Genomic DNA, 21,771 nt, shown 5'->3' with positions numbered 1-21,771 from the left:
TTTTTAAATTTCTATCTATTGGATAATTGAAATGTTCCTTTTTCATATCTTCACGAAACCTCCTATATTTTTTCGTCCTGATTTCATATATATATATATATATATATATATATATATATATATATATATTTCATTAGCATTGGAAAGCCTGCTATAAGTAAATTATATGAAGTGCCATGAGCCGGTCAATACGGGACTGTATACCTACTTTTAGGCCACCCTGTATATTAAGGAATGAATGTGGCCCCGCGTAGCGTAGTCACTAACACTTTTGCTTTTGGTTCGATTCCCGGTGAACACTCGGTCGAAAAGCTTTTTCAGCCAGCCATCCTATGTGATGATTTCCTGGGTTTTCCTCAGTCACAACAGGCAAACGCCGGGATGGTACCTAACAAATAGGTCCCCCAAGTCGCTTCCTTCCTTCCCTTTCCTCGGATAGTGTGCTTGCCGAGAGACGTCATCCCTCATACGTGACGGGCTAACGTGACCATAGATGCTGAAAACCCACAAACCTAATTAATGAATAAAATAAAGCTCCAAGTGTTGAATCTTTTTTTCTCATTAAATTCCGGATTGAATTCACGAATCCTGTCATCTTTCTTAAGTAGGCTACACGCGTAGAGAGACAGGTTCATGTTTGTAGGATCTCATTGTTTGCGCTGATTCAGAAGTAATTGTTGTCGAAGTAAAAGTTGTGTGACTTTTCGTTTGAACACAGTGTGTATGACATAAAAACAAGGGTAATCGACAAAAATGAGTATAATTTTTCAGTTCGTCCCCTCCACGCCCCTCCCATCGATATTTTAAAACATATCGAGCTTCAAGACTTTCATTTCAAAACAGTTAATAATTAGCCAACGATATCAATGGGTATGTAATATTGTACTTTATACTGTTTCTTGTACTTGTACATGTGTAATGTAACTAGAATATTCCAAGTGAAGTATGTGAGCTATGCATGTGTATGTGTATGATGCTTATTAATTTCTTGAGATTAGCTGCAAATTGTCAGACCTTAAAAGACAGTTATCTGCCAGGTTTGCAGCTTGAACATCATCTACAGAGTGTAATCCATGAGTATTCTTTCTGTTTGTAAGCTACGAGATTCTTTATTTTACATTAAGCTTTTGTTATTTCCAAGCTGTAAAACGCATGCTTTTGTCACAAGTTGTATGATACGAAGGTGACGAAGTTATACATTCAGCATCAAATATTATTGTCCTTTACATGGAAACAATGATTTAAACAAGAAAATTAGGAAAACCAAAAATGAATGAAACGGTTGCGATCTTGGCCAACTTTTTGGATCAGGGGCCACACAATTTTTGAACGGCCCCTAAATCGAGTTTTCGTATTTTCTAAGGAATAAGCAGATTATACTGAGTTATGTGATAGTTTGGGTTTGGCTACACTATATGTAGTTCTCCAGATATAAGGTGTACAAGAAAATTTTTGTCTGAAATATATTGGCTTTTTTGATCCAAAAAAAAAAAAAAAAAAAGTTCGGAGTTTGAATGGTACTTATGAACACCAGCATTCACATATACAGTTTTCATTAGAAGGACAATATTTTTGATCGACTGTACATACGCTTTTGAATGTCAGTGTTTATATCGTCTCCATACTTTGCATGTAGAGCGATGTACTGCTTTACGTCACGTTCAAATATGTCTTCACAAAGTGCATTCAATGAACATTAGAAAAAAAGTCACATTCAATTGACATTTATTTATTTATTTTTATTTTATTTTATTTTATTTTTTTTCTTTTTGTCGCATTTTGTTGAAAGTGACTTAGTTTTCGGAGTTAAATCTAATGAAATAGTACTTGTAGGATGTGTTTGTCCTTATCTTGGAAAACATTGGTATAATTAACATAGACAAAACATGCCAATAGAAACTCATGGCTGTAGTAATTCTATGAATCCTTGCTCATGGTACTTTTCCCATAGCCAGTAGCGTATTTAAGGAGGAGGCTTCCGGGCTTAATCCCCCCGAAATTTTATTTACTATATTAAAGTAAATGAAATATCTTGCAGAATTTTTTTTTCACGTGTCAAGGAATAAAGTTAGCAAAGGCTCCCCCCTCCTCCCTGAAACAAAATCGTAAATACGCCACTGCCCATAGCTATTGCTCCGAAACTAAAAATCTTTTAACTAAATCGACCATAAACTTTCTCATGCTTTCATTATCAGTGAAATTTTAGTACATCATACAACATAATGCGCCTTCCGTGTTTTTTTTTCTTTCTTTAATTACCCTTTGTGAAGATATAATTGCATGTTTCCTTGTATGTCCTGCTCGTCCCTTGTCATGCATTTAGCTATTAACTTTTCAGGACTGGTGGCAAGAGTACAGCTCCGCCGTGGCTCAAGGGATGATCTTGACTTGAGACCTGCTGCACCGCCACGAGTGAAGCGCCATGCGAGTGTTGTTGTCCTTCGACATAGTTTGATAGAAACGAATTCAGATGGAGTTCAGCTGGCTCCATTGTCGATTTGGAAGGATCAAGGTAAACTCAATTCCCAATCTCTCGTGAAATCTCGTTTCTTCTTGACTTCCTTGTAGAATACTGGATGTTCTGGCCATGCGTGTAGTTGCGAAGTGAACTTTGTTTTTGGGGAAAATTGCTTGATTGTGTGTCTGGACCTGCCCGATTTCTTGGTAATTTATAGGTTTTGCAGACGTTCTCACTATACATAATACCTACTTTTTATTTATCGACCTGACTGGCACATCAAGCACAAAGATCACACACATATGCAATCCGTAATTCGGGTAATAACGTTCCTTCCTATCTAATTTTCCTTCTAAAAGTGGACCAATTGTCCATTGCTCTCCGTCTGTCACTTAGCCTAATCACTAGTCTAGTGATTTGAGTATATGTCGTTGCTGCATGAGGTTTTGGGGTCCATTCCCTGTGGGAGAGCATCGAACGCATTACAATGATTCAGATCCTCTTTAAACTGTGGGTCTCGTCCTATATAGTGTCCTCGCTGGTGACAAAGGACGTAAATACGAATCAATAATTCCAGCTGGCTTTGATGTACGAAGTGAGAACAACTTTTCACTCCGAGCATTGATACAGAGAAACAGTAATGCCAAAGAAGGGAGAAAAGAGGCAGAATAAATTTTGCCAACACTAAGCTGCTCCTTGTATCTGTTGGCCTGTTTACGGAAATAGCAGCAACAAACTGTCACGTCATATATGGTTGAGTTTGAAAATGATCGCAGAGCTTCTGTTTTAGATGTGCAACAACAACAGTGCAGCGCTCAGATTCCTCGTTTATCTGCCTTAGAACATACATCCTATCAAACAGTACATTCGAGCACACCTTTCACGCAAGTATATTCAAAGTCGTCTCCCCAGATTCCTTCACTTGTCTCAGAAAGAGATTAGAAGAAACATTAGCAGTCTATCCACAGACTGTCTCCTGATCTCAACCATCTATATTACTCATTACTTTCACGGCTAATTTTTCTATGCTTTTAATTTCGTATTCCCTCTCAATATTAGCATTACTTCTTTATTTTTTGTGTCCATTTTTTAAAAAGAAAATCTTTAAATCGTATTTTGTACCTTTCAATTCCTTTTCTACTGTTGCTGTTATCCGTTTAGAGTTCCTTTTCAAGACCGGGGCTGTATGAGACGTGAATCTATAGTTTAAGGTGGAATTTGAACCACCGTAGTGCGTTCAAATTTTTAATGCTCTACCACCGGGATTCTAACTCGAAACCATATGCAACTAAAAGTGTTTTTCTAGTCACTGCATCAGTGGGGAGGGAATCTTTTCTATTACTTTACCTAATTTCCTAGCTATAATGCAATAATTTGCAAGCGACCATAAACTTCGTCAGTCCCGGCGCGTCCACCATGCAATAATTTGTGTGGGTAGAGACAATGACAGTCCGGGAGTCTAGCCCTTCACCTATTTATTTAAAAAAATACAAAATAGTCTTTGTCTCTACAAAGTTAATAACTTAAATATTCCTTATGACCAGAAGTGATGGAAGGAATATTTTATATAGAAACACTTTCGCTCATAGCAGTTACCGGGGTGTCATGTAGCGACTTACCTTAAGTAACTTCCTCGGCTCCTGACAGCCTCGTGAGGTATGGTTTGTGATTAGGAATCCCCTTTGCTTCAAGGCAGCCTCCAGGGATTTTAGGTAAGGTAGAGTCCCTTCGTCCAATGCGACCTCCAGAGCCGTTATAGGTTAGCCATCAGTGGTCAACTGATGCCTCCCGTCTTCTGCGGTTCCACTTTTATAGGTCCTCTTCAGGTGGCTCATTCTTTTTTGGTTTCCATCGTGTTGTTCTTCGTGTCTTCCTGGTTTTGTGTATCGTCTGCTGCTTACGTGTCGTTTGTAAACATGTGCTTACGCTGTAATGTGGGGATCCGTGTCCAATATGTAAAATTACATGAACTGACTTAAATAATGGGTATTTTCGGTTGATGTGGAAAGTTGAAATTAGGCATATAATTGTAGCTTTCCGGGACTAACCCACAGGAAAATGGCCGAAAGTGAACATTTGTAATTTGTAGGAGGTCTAATGGGGGTATGAAGAAATTCACCATGTTATTTAAATGGACATTTTTTTTTTAGCTATAATTTCATATTTTAGGTAGGTAGTGGCGCGGTGACTCAGTGGTAGAACGTTCACCTCCGGTGCTTGGGGTCCCTGGTTCGATCCCAGCTCGCGCCGTCTGGACTTTCTGGTGGACAAACACCGTGCTCGTGGGTTTTCTCGGGGTTCTCCCGTTTCCTCCCACTTTCTTCATTTCACCATTTCATTCATTTCTCATCATCACTGTCTCCTTTAGCCTAACTGGCATAACCGTGGGACGTAAAACTTAAAGGTTTCATTTCATTTCATATTTTAGGTACTTGGAATTGAAATAAAAACTTGAAATTCGGCATGCTTGTACATTTTCGTTAGTGTTATCTAAGTAAATCACCAAAAATAAAAATTTCGAACAGTTGGGTGGTTTTATGGGGAACTGAAAAATCTTTCCCATGTTATTTATATGGACGTCTTCTACACCCCAAAATGTTTAGACACTTCCGGCAGGATTAGAATGATGAAATTTGGCATGATTGTAGCCTTTCGGAATTAACCAATAGGAAAATTTCCAAAACTGAATATTTTTAGTGGGTCTAAAGGGGAAATGAAAAATCTCCATGTTATTTAAATGGGCGTTTCGTTGGGATACAAAATCTTATCTTTTAGATAGTTGAAATACCTGGAAACCTGGAATTTAGTAGAATTGTGGGTTTAAGAGGTGCGAGGCCGAGTAAACGCGGGGTCAAAGGACGAAGCCTCCAGCTGAGCCAAATTCAGGAAATGTTAAGAGCAAATGAACGAAATTCACTCTTGGATGCAAAGGCTGATACATAAGAGTCGCGAGGCCGTAAGTCGAGCAAACGGGTGGGAGTCTATGGGTGGATCCCCCAGCTAGCCAAAGCCTAGTCTTCTATATAAATGTGTTTCTTTACTATCCATGTTGACCATTATTTTTATCTCCACTGAAGTTTTCCCAAATTTCAACCTGGCAACGCTCATCACATGGCTGCATTCCAATATGTCGCTCAACTAGACACACTACAACTGCTTGTTTTTCTATCTTTCTTTAACTGCTCTTTTTCACCCTACTTCATCTTGTCTCTATCTGACCAAACGTTTAGCGAAAGGACTTTTACTTTATTTTCAGTGTTGTGTAATGTTTTGTAAGGTAAGTAATTTGTTCTCCATGTCCGCTTCTGGATTATTTTTTTTTAAATGGCAATTACCAATATATATATTTATTAAGGTAGACGAACAACAAATTGCGAGTTTTAGTTCTGCTGCTTAATGTAGAGTTGCCAAAATGCTTAATGTAGATTACCGGGGAAATGGATAATTTCCAGCTTGACTGTATATTCGACTGAGTATGTGCATGTACCATATTCCGTTTATCTTGTTGTCTTTTGAATGAATTTATGAATGTGCTTACGTGACGAAAGAAACATCAAACATATGCTTAAGTTGTGAAGAACCTGTAATTGATCTCTCTGTGAAAAAGTTAATAGACACGAAAAATTGTCATAGATATATGCCGTATTTGAGCCTCGTGTGAAAGTTGTTACATTCCTCATGTAGCCAACTAATTAGTTTGTTGTGGTTAAGTGTTCAGTTCCCGGAGGGTATTGTCTTATCGTAGAGTGTTATTAAAAGCTTGCTTTAGTAAACATTCCTTTGTGGAAGACATTTTTGTGAGATGTCATTAACTACAGCAACAAGGCTGTGTCTGTGGTCTGCTGAGTAGCGGCACACAACGGCCAATTTTAGACCTTACTTGACTTAAGAGTAGCAAATCCTTCTAAGAAGCCACAAATAACGATAACTTGACGAAATGCGTACCATATCACTTATTAAAAGCCATTTGGTCCGCCATAACTCTTGGTTAGATGTAATACTAAGGAATTTTAGGTTATTTTGGTGGGCGTTCTGGTTTGGTGGTGAACCAACATCATGTAAGGTTTCTTTTTTTTTTTTTTCTTCTTCAGAATTATTTCTGTTCTCATAACTTCCGTCAGTATATTGCGACTAAATTGTAGTGTTATACAGGATGTTTCAAACAAGAATGACCTGATTTTAAAAGTCCATGTGTATTGATAAAAACATACTACAAAAATGGAATAAATTGCAAAATACTCATAAAATCTTCAAGTTTTAGCTGTGCTATTACAAACTCTATTACGGCGAGTAGACTTTCGCGGATTCCGCTCAAACGTTTGCCGAAATGTTCCCACCATTTCATCGGAAATGCGAGGCCGACCTGGTCTCTTACCTTTGCAAAGCATCCTGTCTCTTCAAATTGGCGATACCAAGGATGAATGTCTTTGGGTGCAGGCGGAACAATGCCAAAACGCCATCTGTTGAGCAGACGCCATCTTATTTCTGACTGACTGCAAACTGAGAAGACGCATTGCTCAATATCTAACGGCGATTTTCTGAAACTCTAGGCCACGCCCATTCAAACAACACTGATTTCCTTGCCAGCACGTCCAATGTTTCGTAGTTATTACCGTCCAAAATCACGTCATTCTTTTCATTTGAAACACGGTGTGTAATGAAAGTAATTAACAAATTCATAGGTAAGTTTATTTTCCACTAGTAGCACTTACTTTTGATTGCTAGCTCCAGAGTAGCACGTTTAATTTCTAGTGAATGCCTTGTAGTTTCACTCGCAAGGCATAACTGTGAAGCATAAACTTAAATAGAAAGAATAAAAGCTTACACAAAAGTTTCGTCGTAATGATAATGCATATAAATATCTAGTGAAAATTTCTTATTGTATTCGAGGAGTTTGTACGTCAGGAAACTGCAGTGTACTTTGTCAGAAAATAACCAGTATATTTAAATGAATTGGGAGTGACTGAGTAAAACGTTCACCTCTGCTTGAAGGATTTTTGGTTCAATTACAGGACACGAGGCATTGTCGTGGAGAACATCATGTGATTTTTTCAGTTCCCTTCCACATTCTCATTCCACTAATTATTTCATAATTATTCACATTCGTTAATCATGGTTTTTGTTTAGCCTGCTGGGAGTAAGACAGATACTCAATTGAAGTTTTTTTTCTTTCTTTTCTTGTGCGCGCTTGTGTGTGTTAATTTCAGATTTTTTTTTTTCATTAGTGTAATGAAACACATACAAAAGCACAAATATCCGGAATTTATATATTTCAATACACGTATTTTGCAGGAAACAATGAGGTCAAATGTCCCTCAACCACGTCAGGATCTTCAGATCAGCAGGTGAGAAGCGTTTATTACCACTGAAAGTTCCTGTTGTGTGAGTATGTGGATGCAATAATCAAAGAATTCATTTTCCCTTTTAATTTTAGTTATTCCAGTGCTAGTTGGACCAAAGATTGTTAATAAGTGTGAATCAGTATCATGTTTCAAATTGTTCATTCACTGTGAGTGTAGTTTTAGTAGTTCTTGCATTTCATGCTGATGTTATAATTGGTATAGAAACCAGTATGTTTTATTCTCAAATGTTCATAGCTGGATAGAGCAATTTTCTTTTATTTTACCTTGACGTAAATATTGTGGCTTTTTGAAAAATGTACATATCTTTTGAACTAGTAAATACATGTTTCAAACACCTGTTTGTGATGCTTTCAGTCATCCTGGCACGGAGCTCCTGGTATTGATATCGATACAGTAGCAGCCAACATGAAGAGTCATCATACGGGGCATGTTGAAGGTAATCTAATGATTTATATTATTATTATTTCCTTTTAGGATTTCTTAGTTTATTGCAGAAAGTTACATCAAGTCAGTTAAACTTCATGCTTTTAAAAGCCAAAGTTCGAGCGAAACTATTTGTTAGGAAAGTAAAATTACTTTTTGTATCTAAAAAGAGCAAAGTATTACTTCAAATCAACTAGAGTTAACCAATGAATGCTGATACTACTATTTCCACAGCCAGCCTTTATTTGGTTTATACTTCAACCACAAGCCGATAAACTACCTGTATTCCACAAAGTATTCCAATAACGTAAGCCACCTTGGCATTACATTAAACCTAAATATCAATCGTCACTCTAGGCTCATCTATCTAAGTATAAATAACTTCTGCCACTTATGGCTCAATTTCTACAACTCAGTTGCACATTATTTATATTCATAGTAACGCCTTTCTTTTGTTAGTACAACTTCCTAACACCTTGTCCGATTGTTCACAATCAATACTTTCCCCGATACCCTAACACTATTGAATTTCTTGTTTAAATCATTTCCCATATTCGTTATAAAAGGAAAGTTATATTCTAGTTTACGATCACCTCAATTTACGTCCGTTCAGCGATTATATCTGGTTGACAGGCAAATAAAATTTGTCAGCTGTGATCAAATAAACCAGTTTGCGATCAGTGACTGATTCTTTGAACGAAAACTTTGGGAAGCAGAAATCACTGAAGTGGTTGTTAGGTTCAATTATTTTTAACTGTTAACCTCTTGCGTTTCAGGTGTCATTTTCCTATGTGCGTGCTGTATTACCAGGTTTTCATTTACTGTTAAAAAACTCTCTAGAGCGTTTTTATAGGGCATAGTTATTGTGCGCGCGTTAGGAGAGCATTGACATTAATGATAAAAACAATTGTTTGCATTGTGGAACATTGGGACTGAAAAAGGGAAATTCTGATGTTCTGAAGGGATTTTGTGCTACTTCAGGTTGGCAACACTGAGTGGAGATCAAAGACAAAGTGTTTTCTTTTTTCTGGTCTCGAAGTTGCCAATTGTTTATCGTCAAAATAAACACAGTGTGTCGTAACTGAATGCTCCCTTAGGCCTGCTATCTACTGAGACAAAACTCTTTGTCTTTTCTGTCAGTAAGGTGCTGTCATCTAAGGAGAAATAGTAGAACTAACTCGTGCCTTGCATCCACTTACAAATTTCATCATCTCCAGGATTAACACAACCCTTAATAAGCAATATATTTTCGTTATATCCACATGGATGTCACTAGTACACAAGGGATTAATAGAAATAAATTAACTAAGGCAGAAAGCATGGTGATCACAAAACTTTGCATATCTCATTTAAACAGGACATTAGCAATTCCTTAAAAATAATAGTATGGTAACCTAAATGATACCAGATCAAAAACTTCTGAATTGAAATTCCTGTTAGTTTTCATTTTGAACATTACTTTTTTTCCATCAATTAGTTGTTGCAAAAATTTATGTAATTAAGTAACTCCTCATTACCACTTAGTATGTTCCGAAGAAATGACGTTTTCAACAAGGTGCGAAAATTTTTGTATGTAACGATTTCTGAACTTTAAAAGAAGAATATATTTACAATACCTACATATTCCTTTTTTAAAAATTACAACAATCCTAGCTGGATTGTCTTAGCAGAGAACAAGATATAATGACGAATTTTTCTTTTATTTCTACGGCATTAATCTTCGGGTTCTTAAGCTATGGAAGTTGTACAGTAGTCGTGTCCCATTTAAATGTCAAGTGTTCGTTCAAGGGAAACGTTTTGCAGTATTTAAGTTGTATGAATGGTTAGAACGCGTAATTTCCTTGCGTGTATTTATGGGTTCCGTTCCCGATAGAGCACAAGTTTTTCAGTGTTGACTCGATATGGTGAACGCCTTTGGTGCTAGCGGTCCCGGGTTCGATTCCCGGTGGGGGCATTCTGTCGAAAAGTATAAAAGCTTTTTCAGGCCAGCCATCCTGAATGAGGTTTTCCCGGGTTTTCCTCATTCACATCAGGCAAATGCCGGGTAGTACCTAACACGCAGGTCCCAGACAGCTTCCTTCCTTCCCCGGATAGTGATCACCGAGGGACGTCATCCCTCGTACGTGACGAGCTATATGGCCATAGATGCCGAAAGCCCAGAAATCTAAATCATCCTGAATATCGTGAAGCAATTAAAAGATTGGTTGAATCAACGTTTTCCGGATTTTATTCTACAAAAGCAGAAACAGTACGGCCAATATGCTAATCCACATCACCCGGCCAGAGACATTAAGACACTACCCATATTCCTCTACGTGCACGTGGAATATGAAGCCCTATGCATATAGTATAATTTAATTTGAATTCAGATTATGTAACACTTTTGCAAAAACTAATCTATGTTGCTCAATTGGGGAATATTTATTAGAGATTACCTTTTCTTGCAGAAAATGCGAACAGTATACCAGTGGAGGTTCAGGTATCGCCTACTCAAGGACCCAATCAGACCCCTTTAACTCGAGCTTTAGAAGTGATCCACTCGACAGCAGCTAACATTCGGACAAAGTTTACTCAGAGGAATGAAACCAGGGATGGAAGTAGCGACAAGAACAATCCAACAGGACCCGCTACCACTGCACAACCTCCAGAGGCTCTGGTAGATGGAACGAAATATGGTAAGTGTGTACTTAGTGTATATCTTTGTGAGTACTTAGTTGCTTGAAAAGTTTTTCACACAGAAAATTTTGGAAAGGTAGTAAATATTTTAGTACGTTATAGGATCAATCATGTGAATTAAAATAATATAGGAGAAAACTGTTCATATAAATATGATACTTACTAGGGACGTACCAACTGACAACCCGCTCAATTCGTGCCTGAAATTGGGGATGCAAAATTTGAATTGAGCAGATCACCTTCCACTCACCATCTAGAATGAGTGGGCAAGTATCTGTTTCATAAGCGAGAGGTTTCGAATATAACACATTTCTAGTGGGGATGAAATCGTAATGATAACACATGAATTCAATTATTAAACAACAATTATATTTCTTATTAAAAGAGTGTAGCTAGTGTAAAATGTCGTGGATTATTACGGATATTTAGAATCTTTGCCAGACGAGTAGTGCATATCGAGCATTGAGCATTTGTACCCTGAATTTGAAGTCACACATACCTTTTACTGTTGTCTTCAGTTGACGTTCTCTGTTGATGATCTCCGGGGTTGCTACGTTGTTCTCGATATCGCCAGGTTGACATCGATACGGACAGGCTCCTCTGTTCAATAGATGGTTTGCATTGGATATGGCCTCTCGAACCAATGCTCCTGATTAACTAACGTTGGCTGTTAGTCATTTGAAGATCGGATTACCGATGTTTGTGATTAAATTCGTACTACTAATCACATTAGAAACTTAACAACGATGAATTCAAAACTACTTCGACGAAAGACGTAGAACTTCTCTCTCAAAAGCCATAAGACTTCTCTTACAAAAGCCGTGGAACTTCTCTCTAAAGACGAGGTCCAACTTCTCTCTCTCAAAGAACTCCTGTCCCCTGGTTTTGTTTCCATTTCGACTCCCGGAATTCTGCGGCGTCGTCTGCTGTCAAGCACGTGTGACCTCCTTTCTTCTGGAAAACAAATTCTTTCCTTGTTTCAAGAACAAAAACTGCAACACTCGGCATGCTCTGATTTCCCGATTCTAGGCAATTTCTACATATCCGTGAATGTGTCTGATGTTCACAAACATGTTACAACTGCAACTCGTAATTTTTACAGAATGTTATAAATGTTATAGCCAACGCATTTCATGAATTTCTTTCCTGCATTCGCAGACTACCAATTATGTGTTTTGTTTATTTTATCTGCTGACGGCAAAAATAATACAATTCTATCAACTTGCATTAACCTCAATTGTGACAGTTGTTTTCCTTCACCAAACAATTTTAATATTTTACAAAAACCAATATCCTCAAAAATTAAATAAAGTTAATCGTTAAATTAAGAATTCTAATAAATAAAATACGGGCTCTGCCACACAACTAATGAGCAAGATTTTATTTTTTGTAGCCTTATAATCTGGTTTTACGTTATAGCAAAATACCAGCTAAGGGCCTTGCAGTGGAGGAGGTACATAGCACGTCAGAATGTGGAACGCAACGGAACAATAATGCAAAATAGAGGAAAAGTGCTAAATTTGGGAACATTTTACGAAGGCATGTTGAAAAGTAATGACTTACACTAATGGAGGAAACAACCGATATTTAGAACATAAATTCCACTGTAGGTGAGAACTCAATCATATACAAAGAATGAAAGAGTGCATGACTGGATCGAGACTCGAACCTGAACCCGATACCTTCGGTGGATCGACTCGGTATCCAGCAATGACTTTTCCTACCTTCGATGTATCAGGCAGGTTTTTAACGCAGGGTTTACATTTTCCTTGAAAGTCAGGGAAATAAAAATGAGTAAGGGAAACATGCTTCAAAATATGTCGAGAGTGATGACTACAACCCCGATTTATATGCAAAATGCATGTTTCATGCAGAAACATGTGGAAGTTTTTTTTTTTCTTTCTTTCCGAAGGGCTTTTAAGGATTGGTTTGAGACGTAAATGTTAGCGAATATAAGTGCATATTTTGAGTGAATTTCGATGTGCATGCATATTTCGTAAATTTTTCAGGATACTGTATATTTCCGAATATTATTGCTGCATACTAGCATATTTCAGAGTATATCACAAGAAAGCAGGCTTTATTTAAAGTGAACTGAATCACTTTGTTAAACGCAGATGTAGAATAAAATTTGTTTTTTGAAAAAAAAAAGCGTTGCTTTTGTTGCTCATAATCCTAGATAAAATTCGGTGTTTTTTACATGCGCCGGTAACTTCTGCTGATGTAGAGGAACTTTTCGATCTACAAAACATTTCTCACTTATAAACGCAGAGGGTTTACAGAAGAATATCTAAGGAAGACGTTCATAATTCATTGTAGCAAAAGTCATTAAGGTATTGAATGAAATCGAAATTTTATTTTTTTAGTATATATTTCAGTGAATATGTTAAATTTTTAATGCATATTTTTGATATTTTTCGTGCATATTTGCACGCATATCTCGGGATTTATTTGTGCATGGAAATCCGGGCTCTAGTGATGACCAATTTGAGATCTACTGAATTTCATAGAAAAGTCAGGGAATTTGTTTTAGCTGCTAACATAAAATAGAAGAACGCCTCTCAAAAGAATCAAGACAGATTCAGGAAGATAGTAGAAAGACTGAAAATATCTTTAGACCTAAAGAAGCTTGATGACCACCGAAAGACGTTAAAACTTAAAACTTGCAAAAAATAAATTAAATCAAAGATTCAAATGCTGCATAAGGAAAGAAAATACAGATTGGTTGGTTGTAGATAATCGAAGAGATAGGCCAGATCATGGATATATGTTTATATTTATGAATATGTTCAGAATGCTGATATGATAAAGAGACTTTTAGTTTATGATTATTGATTGGTAGTAGTGTTTTATTGTATTTCAAAGACAGGAAATTTGGCTCGTAATAATTATTTACAGTATGGAAATAAGCTTATACTGTATTACAGAAATAAAAGTGAGAGCTTTGTATGGCTATGAGGATGGTGGGGACCGATTAAAAGAATGATTTTTTGCTTTTAAATCTAACCGTAAATGATGGTGTCGCGGTGTCATGGGTCAGGGAAAATTAATTTCAATCTAAATTTTTATTTGAATCGTCTTTTTTATTTGAAAACGATTGAGTTATTGGTATAAAACAAACGCGTGTGGAGTACTAGAATTTTATTCTACAGAGCACAATAATCATTTTTCTACATAATCACCCTGAGCGATCAACATACTCCTATCAACCTGTAATCTGTTTCATAAAACCGTCATTGTAAAATTGTTTATCTTGATGACGGAACGAGACCGACTTCCTGGTTAACCACATCGTTAGAATCAAAACGAAGCCCTCTCGGTGTTCGTTAAGTTTTCGGAAATATTAAAATTGATGCAGTCAGATCTGCATTGTATGTAGGGTAAGGTATGATAGTGAAACCAAGGTGCTCAGTCATCTCAGTTATCATTGTACTAGTCTGACTGGGAGTCATTTGTAGACGAACTCGTCGAATCCATGCTTTCAATTGTGCAAATGTTATAGTAGTGAGCAGAATGTCCTTAGACAGGAGTTCCATATGCACTATATCAGAACTCCCCAGAAGACTGTCAGCATGACTTTGCCTGCCAATGCAACTTCTTTGGTGCAGGCCATCCTTTGTGGTGATACTCCATGGAGGTGTTCTTGTTTTCAGGATCGGAACGGTGTACCCAATTTTCGTCACCTGTGACGATGTGTTAAGAATTCATCATATTCCGGTATACCAGATATGTGATTATTGCCTGAATTCAATCTAGTGATATATGCCACACTCATATAGCAAGCTCTGCCTGTATAATGCACCGTTTCCCTCGAATCAATTTAGCAACATAATTGCAATGCAGTTCATCCGTTGCAGTGTGTGGCCTTCCATTTCGTTGTTCGTCAACTAAGGCAAGGCTCGCTCCCGTACAAGTGTACAAGGACGAACAGCTCAACGTTTTAAGGTACTGATATTTACACAATCGTCCCTGTAAACAATCATCGTTCTCCGATGCATGTTAATGAAGGAAACACCTGCTGTGAGAAATTCCATCACTGCATGCTTTTACAGCCGCACCGACAGTGTTATTACTTACTGATGTGTTTCTTCCTATAACTCCTGAACCCCAGAGGTGACCAGTTTGGAACCTGCAACAACATAATACAATGCAATGGTGCTCAAAATCAGATTTTTTTTTTTTTTTTTCATTTCATTTCAGAAAACAAATAAGCGTTACTTTCCAGCATGGTTTCGTATATATGAACGTTTGTAAATACGATGGACGTACTTTGTTCCTCATTCTTGTATCTGACTGTATGCCGTTTTCTGTTACGTGTATGTAACTTTTTCATAGTGATATTCGTTTAATATATAACATGTTCACAGAGTCAGATTGTGGTTGAATATACCTGTTTAATATGCAAACTTCACCAGTGTTTATCATATCTCCAGAACGGTTTGAGATATCAAACTGTTGTAAACGGCGTTATGATCTTCACATCCATTGTAAACCTCACTCTGTGATTAGATATGATACTCAAATAAGCACTTTTTTCGAAATAAAACCTTTCGAGAAAAAGTCAAATTTTCAATTCTATGTAACTTTGTGTCTATTTATTTTGAAATACATGGTATGATCGTAGTATTTCACACTGAGGTACTTTTTATGTGCATTGGCCCCTCCATATCACTTCACGTTATTACTGTTGTGGAGGCTTCCAAAATGTGGATGTTCAAGGATGTATGGATTTATGGGATTCAGTAGGGTCCTTAGTTTGTACCACTGAATAATATATGTAATACTCTAAGTTTTGATTCAATATGTAGATTAGAAATGTGTAATAATATGATGTAGTGCCATTTGAAAAAGCTCGATTTTAAGTGAGCAACAGTGTTAATATTGTAGTACTATAGAGTATGTCAGATAACATCTCTCTGCCGATAGTTGCTTCCCACAAAATTTCTGCGTTTTTATTTTGTTACTTTAAAAGTTACTAGGGCGTTTAAGGTAAATAGTCCACCCTCAGAATGGCACCAAGGACAACCGGACGTTATTCTACAGGTCAAAATAAAGCGAAAATGCTTTATAATGGTATACCTTCTCGGGCCTCGTCCAACCACTATAAGGAATAAATAATTTCACTATGTGGCAACGTCGTAAATTAACTTTGAACCATTACCATTGCACTAGGAATCAATCAAACACTTACATCGATTGTTACGCTAATAGATGGTGCTACTGTCAACATATATCGACTTTAACTTCCATCTGCAAAAAATCGATGCAACTATTTGATGGATTGGTTTATCTATTCTATGGTTCTTTATCTGTGACGTTGCCATATAATAAAGTTCGTGTCTCCAGACGAGGACCCGAAAGGTATATAATTATATATATACATTTCGCTTTATTTTGACTTGTGGAGTAGTGCTCTGTTAGTCCGTGGGCACCATTTTTAAAACACTCGATATATATATACAGGGTGTTCATTTATTATGTAGCCAAAATCCACTGGTGAAATCCTCACATTTAAACAAGAGAAAAAGTTCATATGAACATAGGGCGAAAAACGCGTTGTTTTAAAGTTACGAGATGCCGAAATCTAGAAAATTGGAACTTTGAGGCTGCCTAGCTCAAAACTATGACAGATATCAAAGGCGGTTAAAGAAATATTAGAGGAACTAGTACACTGTCTATCTAAATAACCATGTTCCAGAGTTGGGACGTATAGGCGCAACGGATTTTATAGGGGGAGCTGCGCTCTTCCACCTCTCTCTCTCTCTGAAATCATGTGCGCTGGTAACCCACTCTGAAACATGGTTATTTAGATAGACAGTGTACTAGTTCCTCTAATATTTCTTTAACCGCCTTTGATATCTGTCATAGTTTTCGAGCTAGTCAGCCTCAAAATTACAGTTTTCTCGATTTCGGCATCTCGTAACTGAAACAACGCATTTTTCTCCCTATGTTCATATGAACTTTTTTTAGGTGTGAGGATTTCACCAGTGGATTTGGCTACATAATAAGTGAACGCCCTGTATTGATTGATTGATTATTTGAGTTTAACGTCCCGTTCAGCAGCGAGGCTATATGAGACGTAGACCTACTGATTAACGTGGAATCCGAACCAAATGAGCTCCCGACGGGAATCGAACCCAGGTCTCCCACGCCAAAGGCGCGTACGCTAACCGCTTAGCCACGAAGGAGCTCCGAACGCCCTATATAATGTATGGGTATTTCACAATTACTATTACAGCGTTTTAGATGTAATTCTACTCAAAAGAGTACGAAGTAAAATATAAATGCAAAACTTTATTACAAAGTTCTTCAACCAGTACCTCCAAACTCATGAATTTTGCTTTTCCATACTCCAACACCTCTGCTGAAACCGACAAAATCTTCCTCATTAGCCACAAAATCGGTTACCAGAACCTCCTCGCAACCTTCGCATCCGAATTACTATAACTGCTTTCTCGAAATATTCCGCATGTTCACCGAAGAAATGCTAGTTTTCTTATTCGGCAGCAGTCTCACCTTCCACATGTTTCTTTGAAGGTAAAAGGATAGACTGCTTTCTCGAATCTCTCCAAATTTCCGCCGAAGTAATGCCAGAAACAGGTGGAAAGTTGTATTTGGCACCAGCCTGACCTTTCATATATTTCTTTGGAGGTATAAGAGAAAACCTGAAACCATAAGCCCTCCTTTAGTTTTTTTCCTTTGTTTATTGAGGTAAAAAGCAAAGAAAGAAAGAAAAAAACTAATTTTTAGTGGGCTGTCAACTTCCAAAGATTACTCCTGGAAGGTCAGGAATTGAAATTTTGGATAGAAAGGACATTAGAATTTGGAATGGCTGTTCTAATTAGTATGCAATTTGATTATTATTTAGTGGCAAAAGTCTTATAGCCCTGGCAGTTTGGTAAATATAGAGAAACCCTTTATTTCCTTCTAGTACATCACTGCTCTGTTGTTTAATGAAGGAAAATTAGAAAAAGTACGGCTTGCTTATTTTTGAATCCGAGAAAGCCCATGCTAATTTTACCCTTAAAAGGCCCAGAGGGTGCTTCTGAGGCTTCCTGCTGCATATACAAGCTACCTGATCCCACCGCGACCATTTGTATTTTCCGTCATTAATAGGAAAGGCTAGTCACTACTTTGCTATGAAATCATTTGTCAATGGTAATAAACAATGAACAGTATCAAATAATTTGAAAAGTACATACTTCAATAGGAGCCTCAGAGGCACCCCTTGGGCCTTTACATTAGTATAAAAAATAACGCTATTCTTTCTGAGGTAAAGTAAAAAAATGCTTAGGAAACGCAATCAGATGGTGTGTTTCAAAGAGATAGAAGAATTCTAGAGTGAAGTACACGAGACGAAATATCTATTAAGAATAATGGCATTAAAACTTGACCAAGGTGCCTCCGAGACACTCCTTGGGCCTTTACGTCAATATAAAAAATAACCCTATTTTTTTCTAAAGTAAAACAAGAAAACGTATGAACAACTCAATCAGGGGGCATATTCCAAAGAGAGAGGAGAATTCTAGAGCGGAAGACACGCGACGAAACATCTATTAAGAATAATTGCATTAAAAGTGGACCAGGGTTCCTCTGAAGCACCCCCTGGGCTTTCTCGGGTTAAGTGAGCTATCGATTGCACATCTTGCGAACGAAGGAAATTCATGGTCACTCGTAATTGAATTATAGTATCTTTTAACAAGAGCGTTGGTAGGTTATGACAAACTTTTCAATGTGATCCCCTATGTCGTATTAAAGGTTTTGAAGTAAGCAACTTGAGGTCGGCAGAGACAAAGTAATGAGACCTATTGAGTGCTTGACGACAGTCTAGGCTTTGGGGAATAAAAAACTGAGAACACTCTGTATACATGCTAGTTATTCACATACTGTATTTTATAGTTAGAGAAATGCGTGTACTATTTATTGCGTGTTGGTTTTTATTAATAAATGTTTGTGTTATCTACACAGGCTATCCAAATAGGCCAAGCAGGAAACCAGCCGGTCCAAGGGAAATGCCGCAACACTTCAAGAAACAGCAACAATATATTTAGGCATATATTGAAATATCTTCGTATGAACTTACGGTAGCAACAGATATAATTCGATTTCAGTTCACTAATGATGCATTTTAACCCATTATTTACTACTGTCTTGCAAAAAGATCATGCATGGATTTAAGCAGTTTTATTTTGAGAATGCACAATTAACCGGCCACAAATTGAGGGCAGCAAACGCGTAGTACAGGCAGAAAACTGTGATCTATGGAAAAATGCCTTGTGCCCCATATTTAGCAGAACGAGATCAAGCTAGACAGAGGCCTGAGCCACATTGTGATCATGATATAGTTTTCTTTGTGCCTCCGTCCGAGCAAGCGGGTTTGTTGCATGCAAAATAAAATTCTACTTTTAATTATCGTGTTTCGATGTTTTTCTGCCTCGTCTTTAGATATTGTTTCACGTTATAAGGAAGGTTCAGTGGGAAGGAAAATATAATATTGTAAAGGTAAGTTTATTTTAAATGAAGTTTCGGAAATGTGTTTGTGTGTTTCTACAAAAATAAAAGGAACGGTAATTTGTAATTGACTTAAATTTAAGAGAATCATAGCAACGTTATTTATTGTAAGAAGCATAAGTAGAATCTACAAAACATTAGTAGTGGTTGCCTGAAGAGTACAGTCTGCTATAACTTGAAGAAAAATCTCGCCTTATTTACCCAAAGGGACGTCTTCATTTCGCAGTTCTTGTAAAAAGAAATTGTTGGATACCCAATTTTACTGGCAACTCCGCAGCACTGATGTAGTATTTTACTGTCAGAAGATTGGCACCTTTTGCGAACATTAGTTGAACTCAACTAAAAACCACCTACTTACCTTACAACCTAATTCAACCTCAATTTGACGCACTAAATGTGAAGTTGAGGGGCGATCTCATGATTTCTGATTCTAAGAATGCTCGTTTTCCACATTGCACAATCGTGATTTAGAAAAGTACTGTTTAGAAGTCGCTCTTTGGAAAGTTCAATCTCACAAAAACTTAAAATTCTTGGTCTCATTCAAGACTGTCAAAGTGTGCTACTTACGGATAACAGTGGGGAAACCTTTTGCAAGAAACCTTGGTGGGAAGTTTATTTTAATGTTATAAGAGCCTATATATTTATACATGTAATTATTACTACACAAACATAGTAGTACTAGTTGTTTTATCGTTGCAAAGGAAGGCTTCCATTGTCTGAATTGAGAGAATAAGTACAATTCAAACTAAATTTTTTTCTCGCCTCTTCGGTTGCGTTCCATCCGCTTGCACACACCATATACAATTCTTGCAACAATAAGATGGCTCTCAGTAGGTGGTATTCGGAACTGTCCGAACAGTTGTATCCTCTTACTAGTGACATGGTGTGCCCAAAGACATTGCCATATTTTTGGTCCCTTTTTAATTGTGATTAATGATTTACACATGTGGGTTTGGGAGGTCACTTTGCTTTTTCCTCTCTTCCCCCTCTCCCCAACGAAAGGTAGATGCTGTGAAAATGAAACACTGACCAACTGCCTCCATATGAAGTTCTTTCAACGGACGAAGAAAGATTTTCTGCTGAAAGTGTAAATAACAAAACAACTCAAACCATTCGAGTTTCCAAGCTACTTTTTTCTTCGCCAAAACATTTAAGATATTGCATTCCTTTATCAAACGACAGAGATCAGCTTGTACTCACGCTCTATTCTGGCCGAGAACTATCAAACAGTTCTGATTTCTTGGCAACATCACATTTCGGAGAAAATATCTGTTTCACTACCATGTAGTGGGAAAAGGCTAATAGGTCAATTTTCTACACCACCCACTAGGCCTTTACGAATCCTCCTGTGCTATGCCTAGTTTTTGCTGGGTTCAATTTCCACCTTGGTTAAATATTAACCACAGTGAAGGTGAAGTTAAATAAAATGCTTAATGTTTTAGGGTATACCTGGCGGTAGTTCGCAATTTTTAATGTTCTTTTTTCTGTCGAAAAGTTACAATATTAAAATATATAACTAAAGAAAAAAAAGAAGTTGCAAATAATGGGTTAAGTTTGATTGGTTACCATATTCCTGCATTGCATTTTTTTCTGCCAAAAAATAGAAAAAATCGCATTGCTATATTTTTACTTATGGTAGCTACGTGTTTCAATTCCAATAATGATTGCTTTAGAAATTTTGTATTTAATTCATAAATATATATATATGATTATTATTTTTCTTATATAATTTATATTGTATATATTGTATTTATTGATTGAATGATATCTTGTAAACTTCGTTGTATGTATAGTAGTTGTAAAGGTATCAATGTTAAAATATTTCTGTATATAAAAGAACATTTCTTATGTCATATCCCGTGCTTGTCCAGCAGCTATACATTTTTCCAATACAGGGTCCAAGTTTTTTTCTAACTTTAGTAAATAAACAAATAAATAAAAATAAACAAATAAAAGAATAAAAAATGTTTCACTATATTGTGTTGTTTATATTTTATCTCTAATAAAGGATTTGTCAATAAGAACGTTAGAACTTTAAAATAATTTCTTTTTATTGTGAAAAACAATCAACGACATGTCTTAAAGATAGTCATTTGAATGTCCTTCTCTGCTTCGGTAGATGGAATAGTTTCTTTGGAGGTCCAATTTTGTACCACTGTTGTACACATATTGCGCGGTAAATTTGTAGTGGCGCGTTCAGTATTCTTTTATACGAATTGTTCCAGGCTTATTGTCGTAATCTGAGGCTTGAGGTAACCCTATAAAAAATAATCAAGGCGGAGAAATCACATGATGTGGGCGGCCAGTTCACTTTACGATTTCCCAATACAACGTTTCGCG

At 36.9% G+C, this 21,771-nt stretch overlaps 1 protein-coding gene across 2 annotated transcripts in view; it reads left to right on the top strand.

Moving 5' to 3' along the window:
- Window positions 1-21,409, top strand: part of LOC145687906 (uncharacterized) — a 65,238-nt gene extending 43,829 nt beyond the window's left edge. Inside the window, exons 8-12 of one of the 2 annotated variants that reach the window (XM_081761454.1) lie at window positions 2,339-2,512; window positions 7,751-7,803; window positions 8,176-8,257; window positions 10,692-10,919; window positions 18,889-21,409. In XM_081761454.1, coding sequence (XP_081617580.1) covers window positions 2,339-2,512; window positions 7,751-7,803; window positions 8,176-8,257; window positions 10,692-10,919; window positions 18,889-18,971 — 620 coding nt within the window. In that variant the 3' untranslated portion in view covers window positions 18,972-21,409. The remainder of the gene's footprint in view (window positions 1-2,338; window positions 2,513-7,750; window positions 7,804-8,175; window positions 8,258-10,691; window positions 10,920-18,888) is intronic. The other variant, XM_081761455.1, reaches the window with a different exon arrangement.
- Window positions 21,410-21,771: the final 362 nt, after the last annotated feature.

The sequence above is a fragment of the Thermobia domestica genome, chromosome 6, assembly GCF_964235325.1.
Source record: "Thermobia domestica chromosome 6, izTheDome1.hap1.1, whole genome shotgun sequence".
Classification (NCBI taxonomy): Eukaryota; Metazoa; Arthropoda; class Insecta; order Zygentoma; family Lepismatidae; genus Thermobia; species Thermobia domestica.
This window is presented reverse-complemented; position numbering and strand designations above follow the sequence as displayed.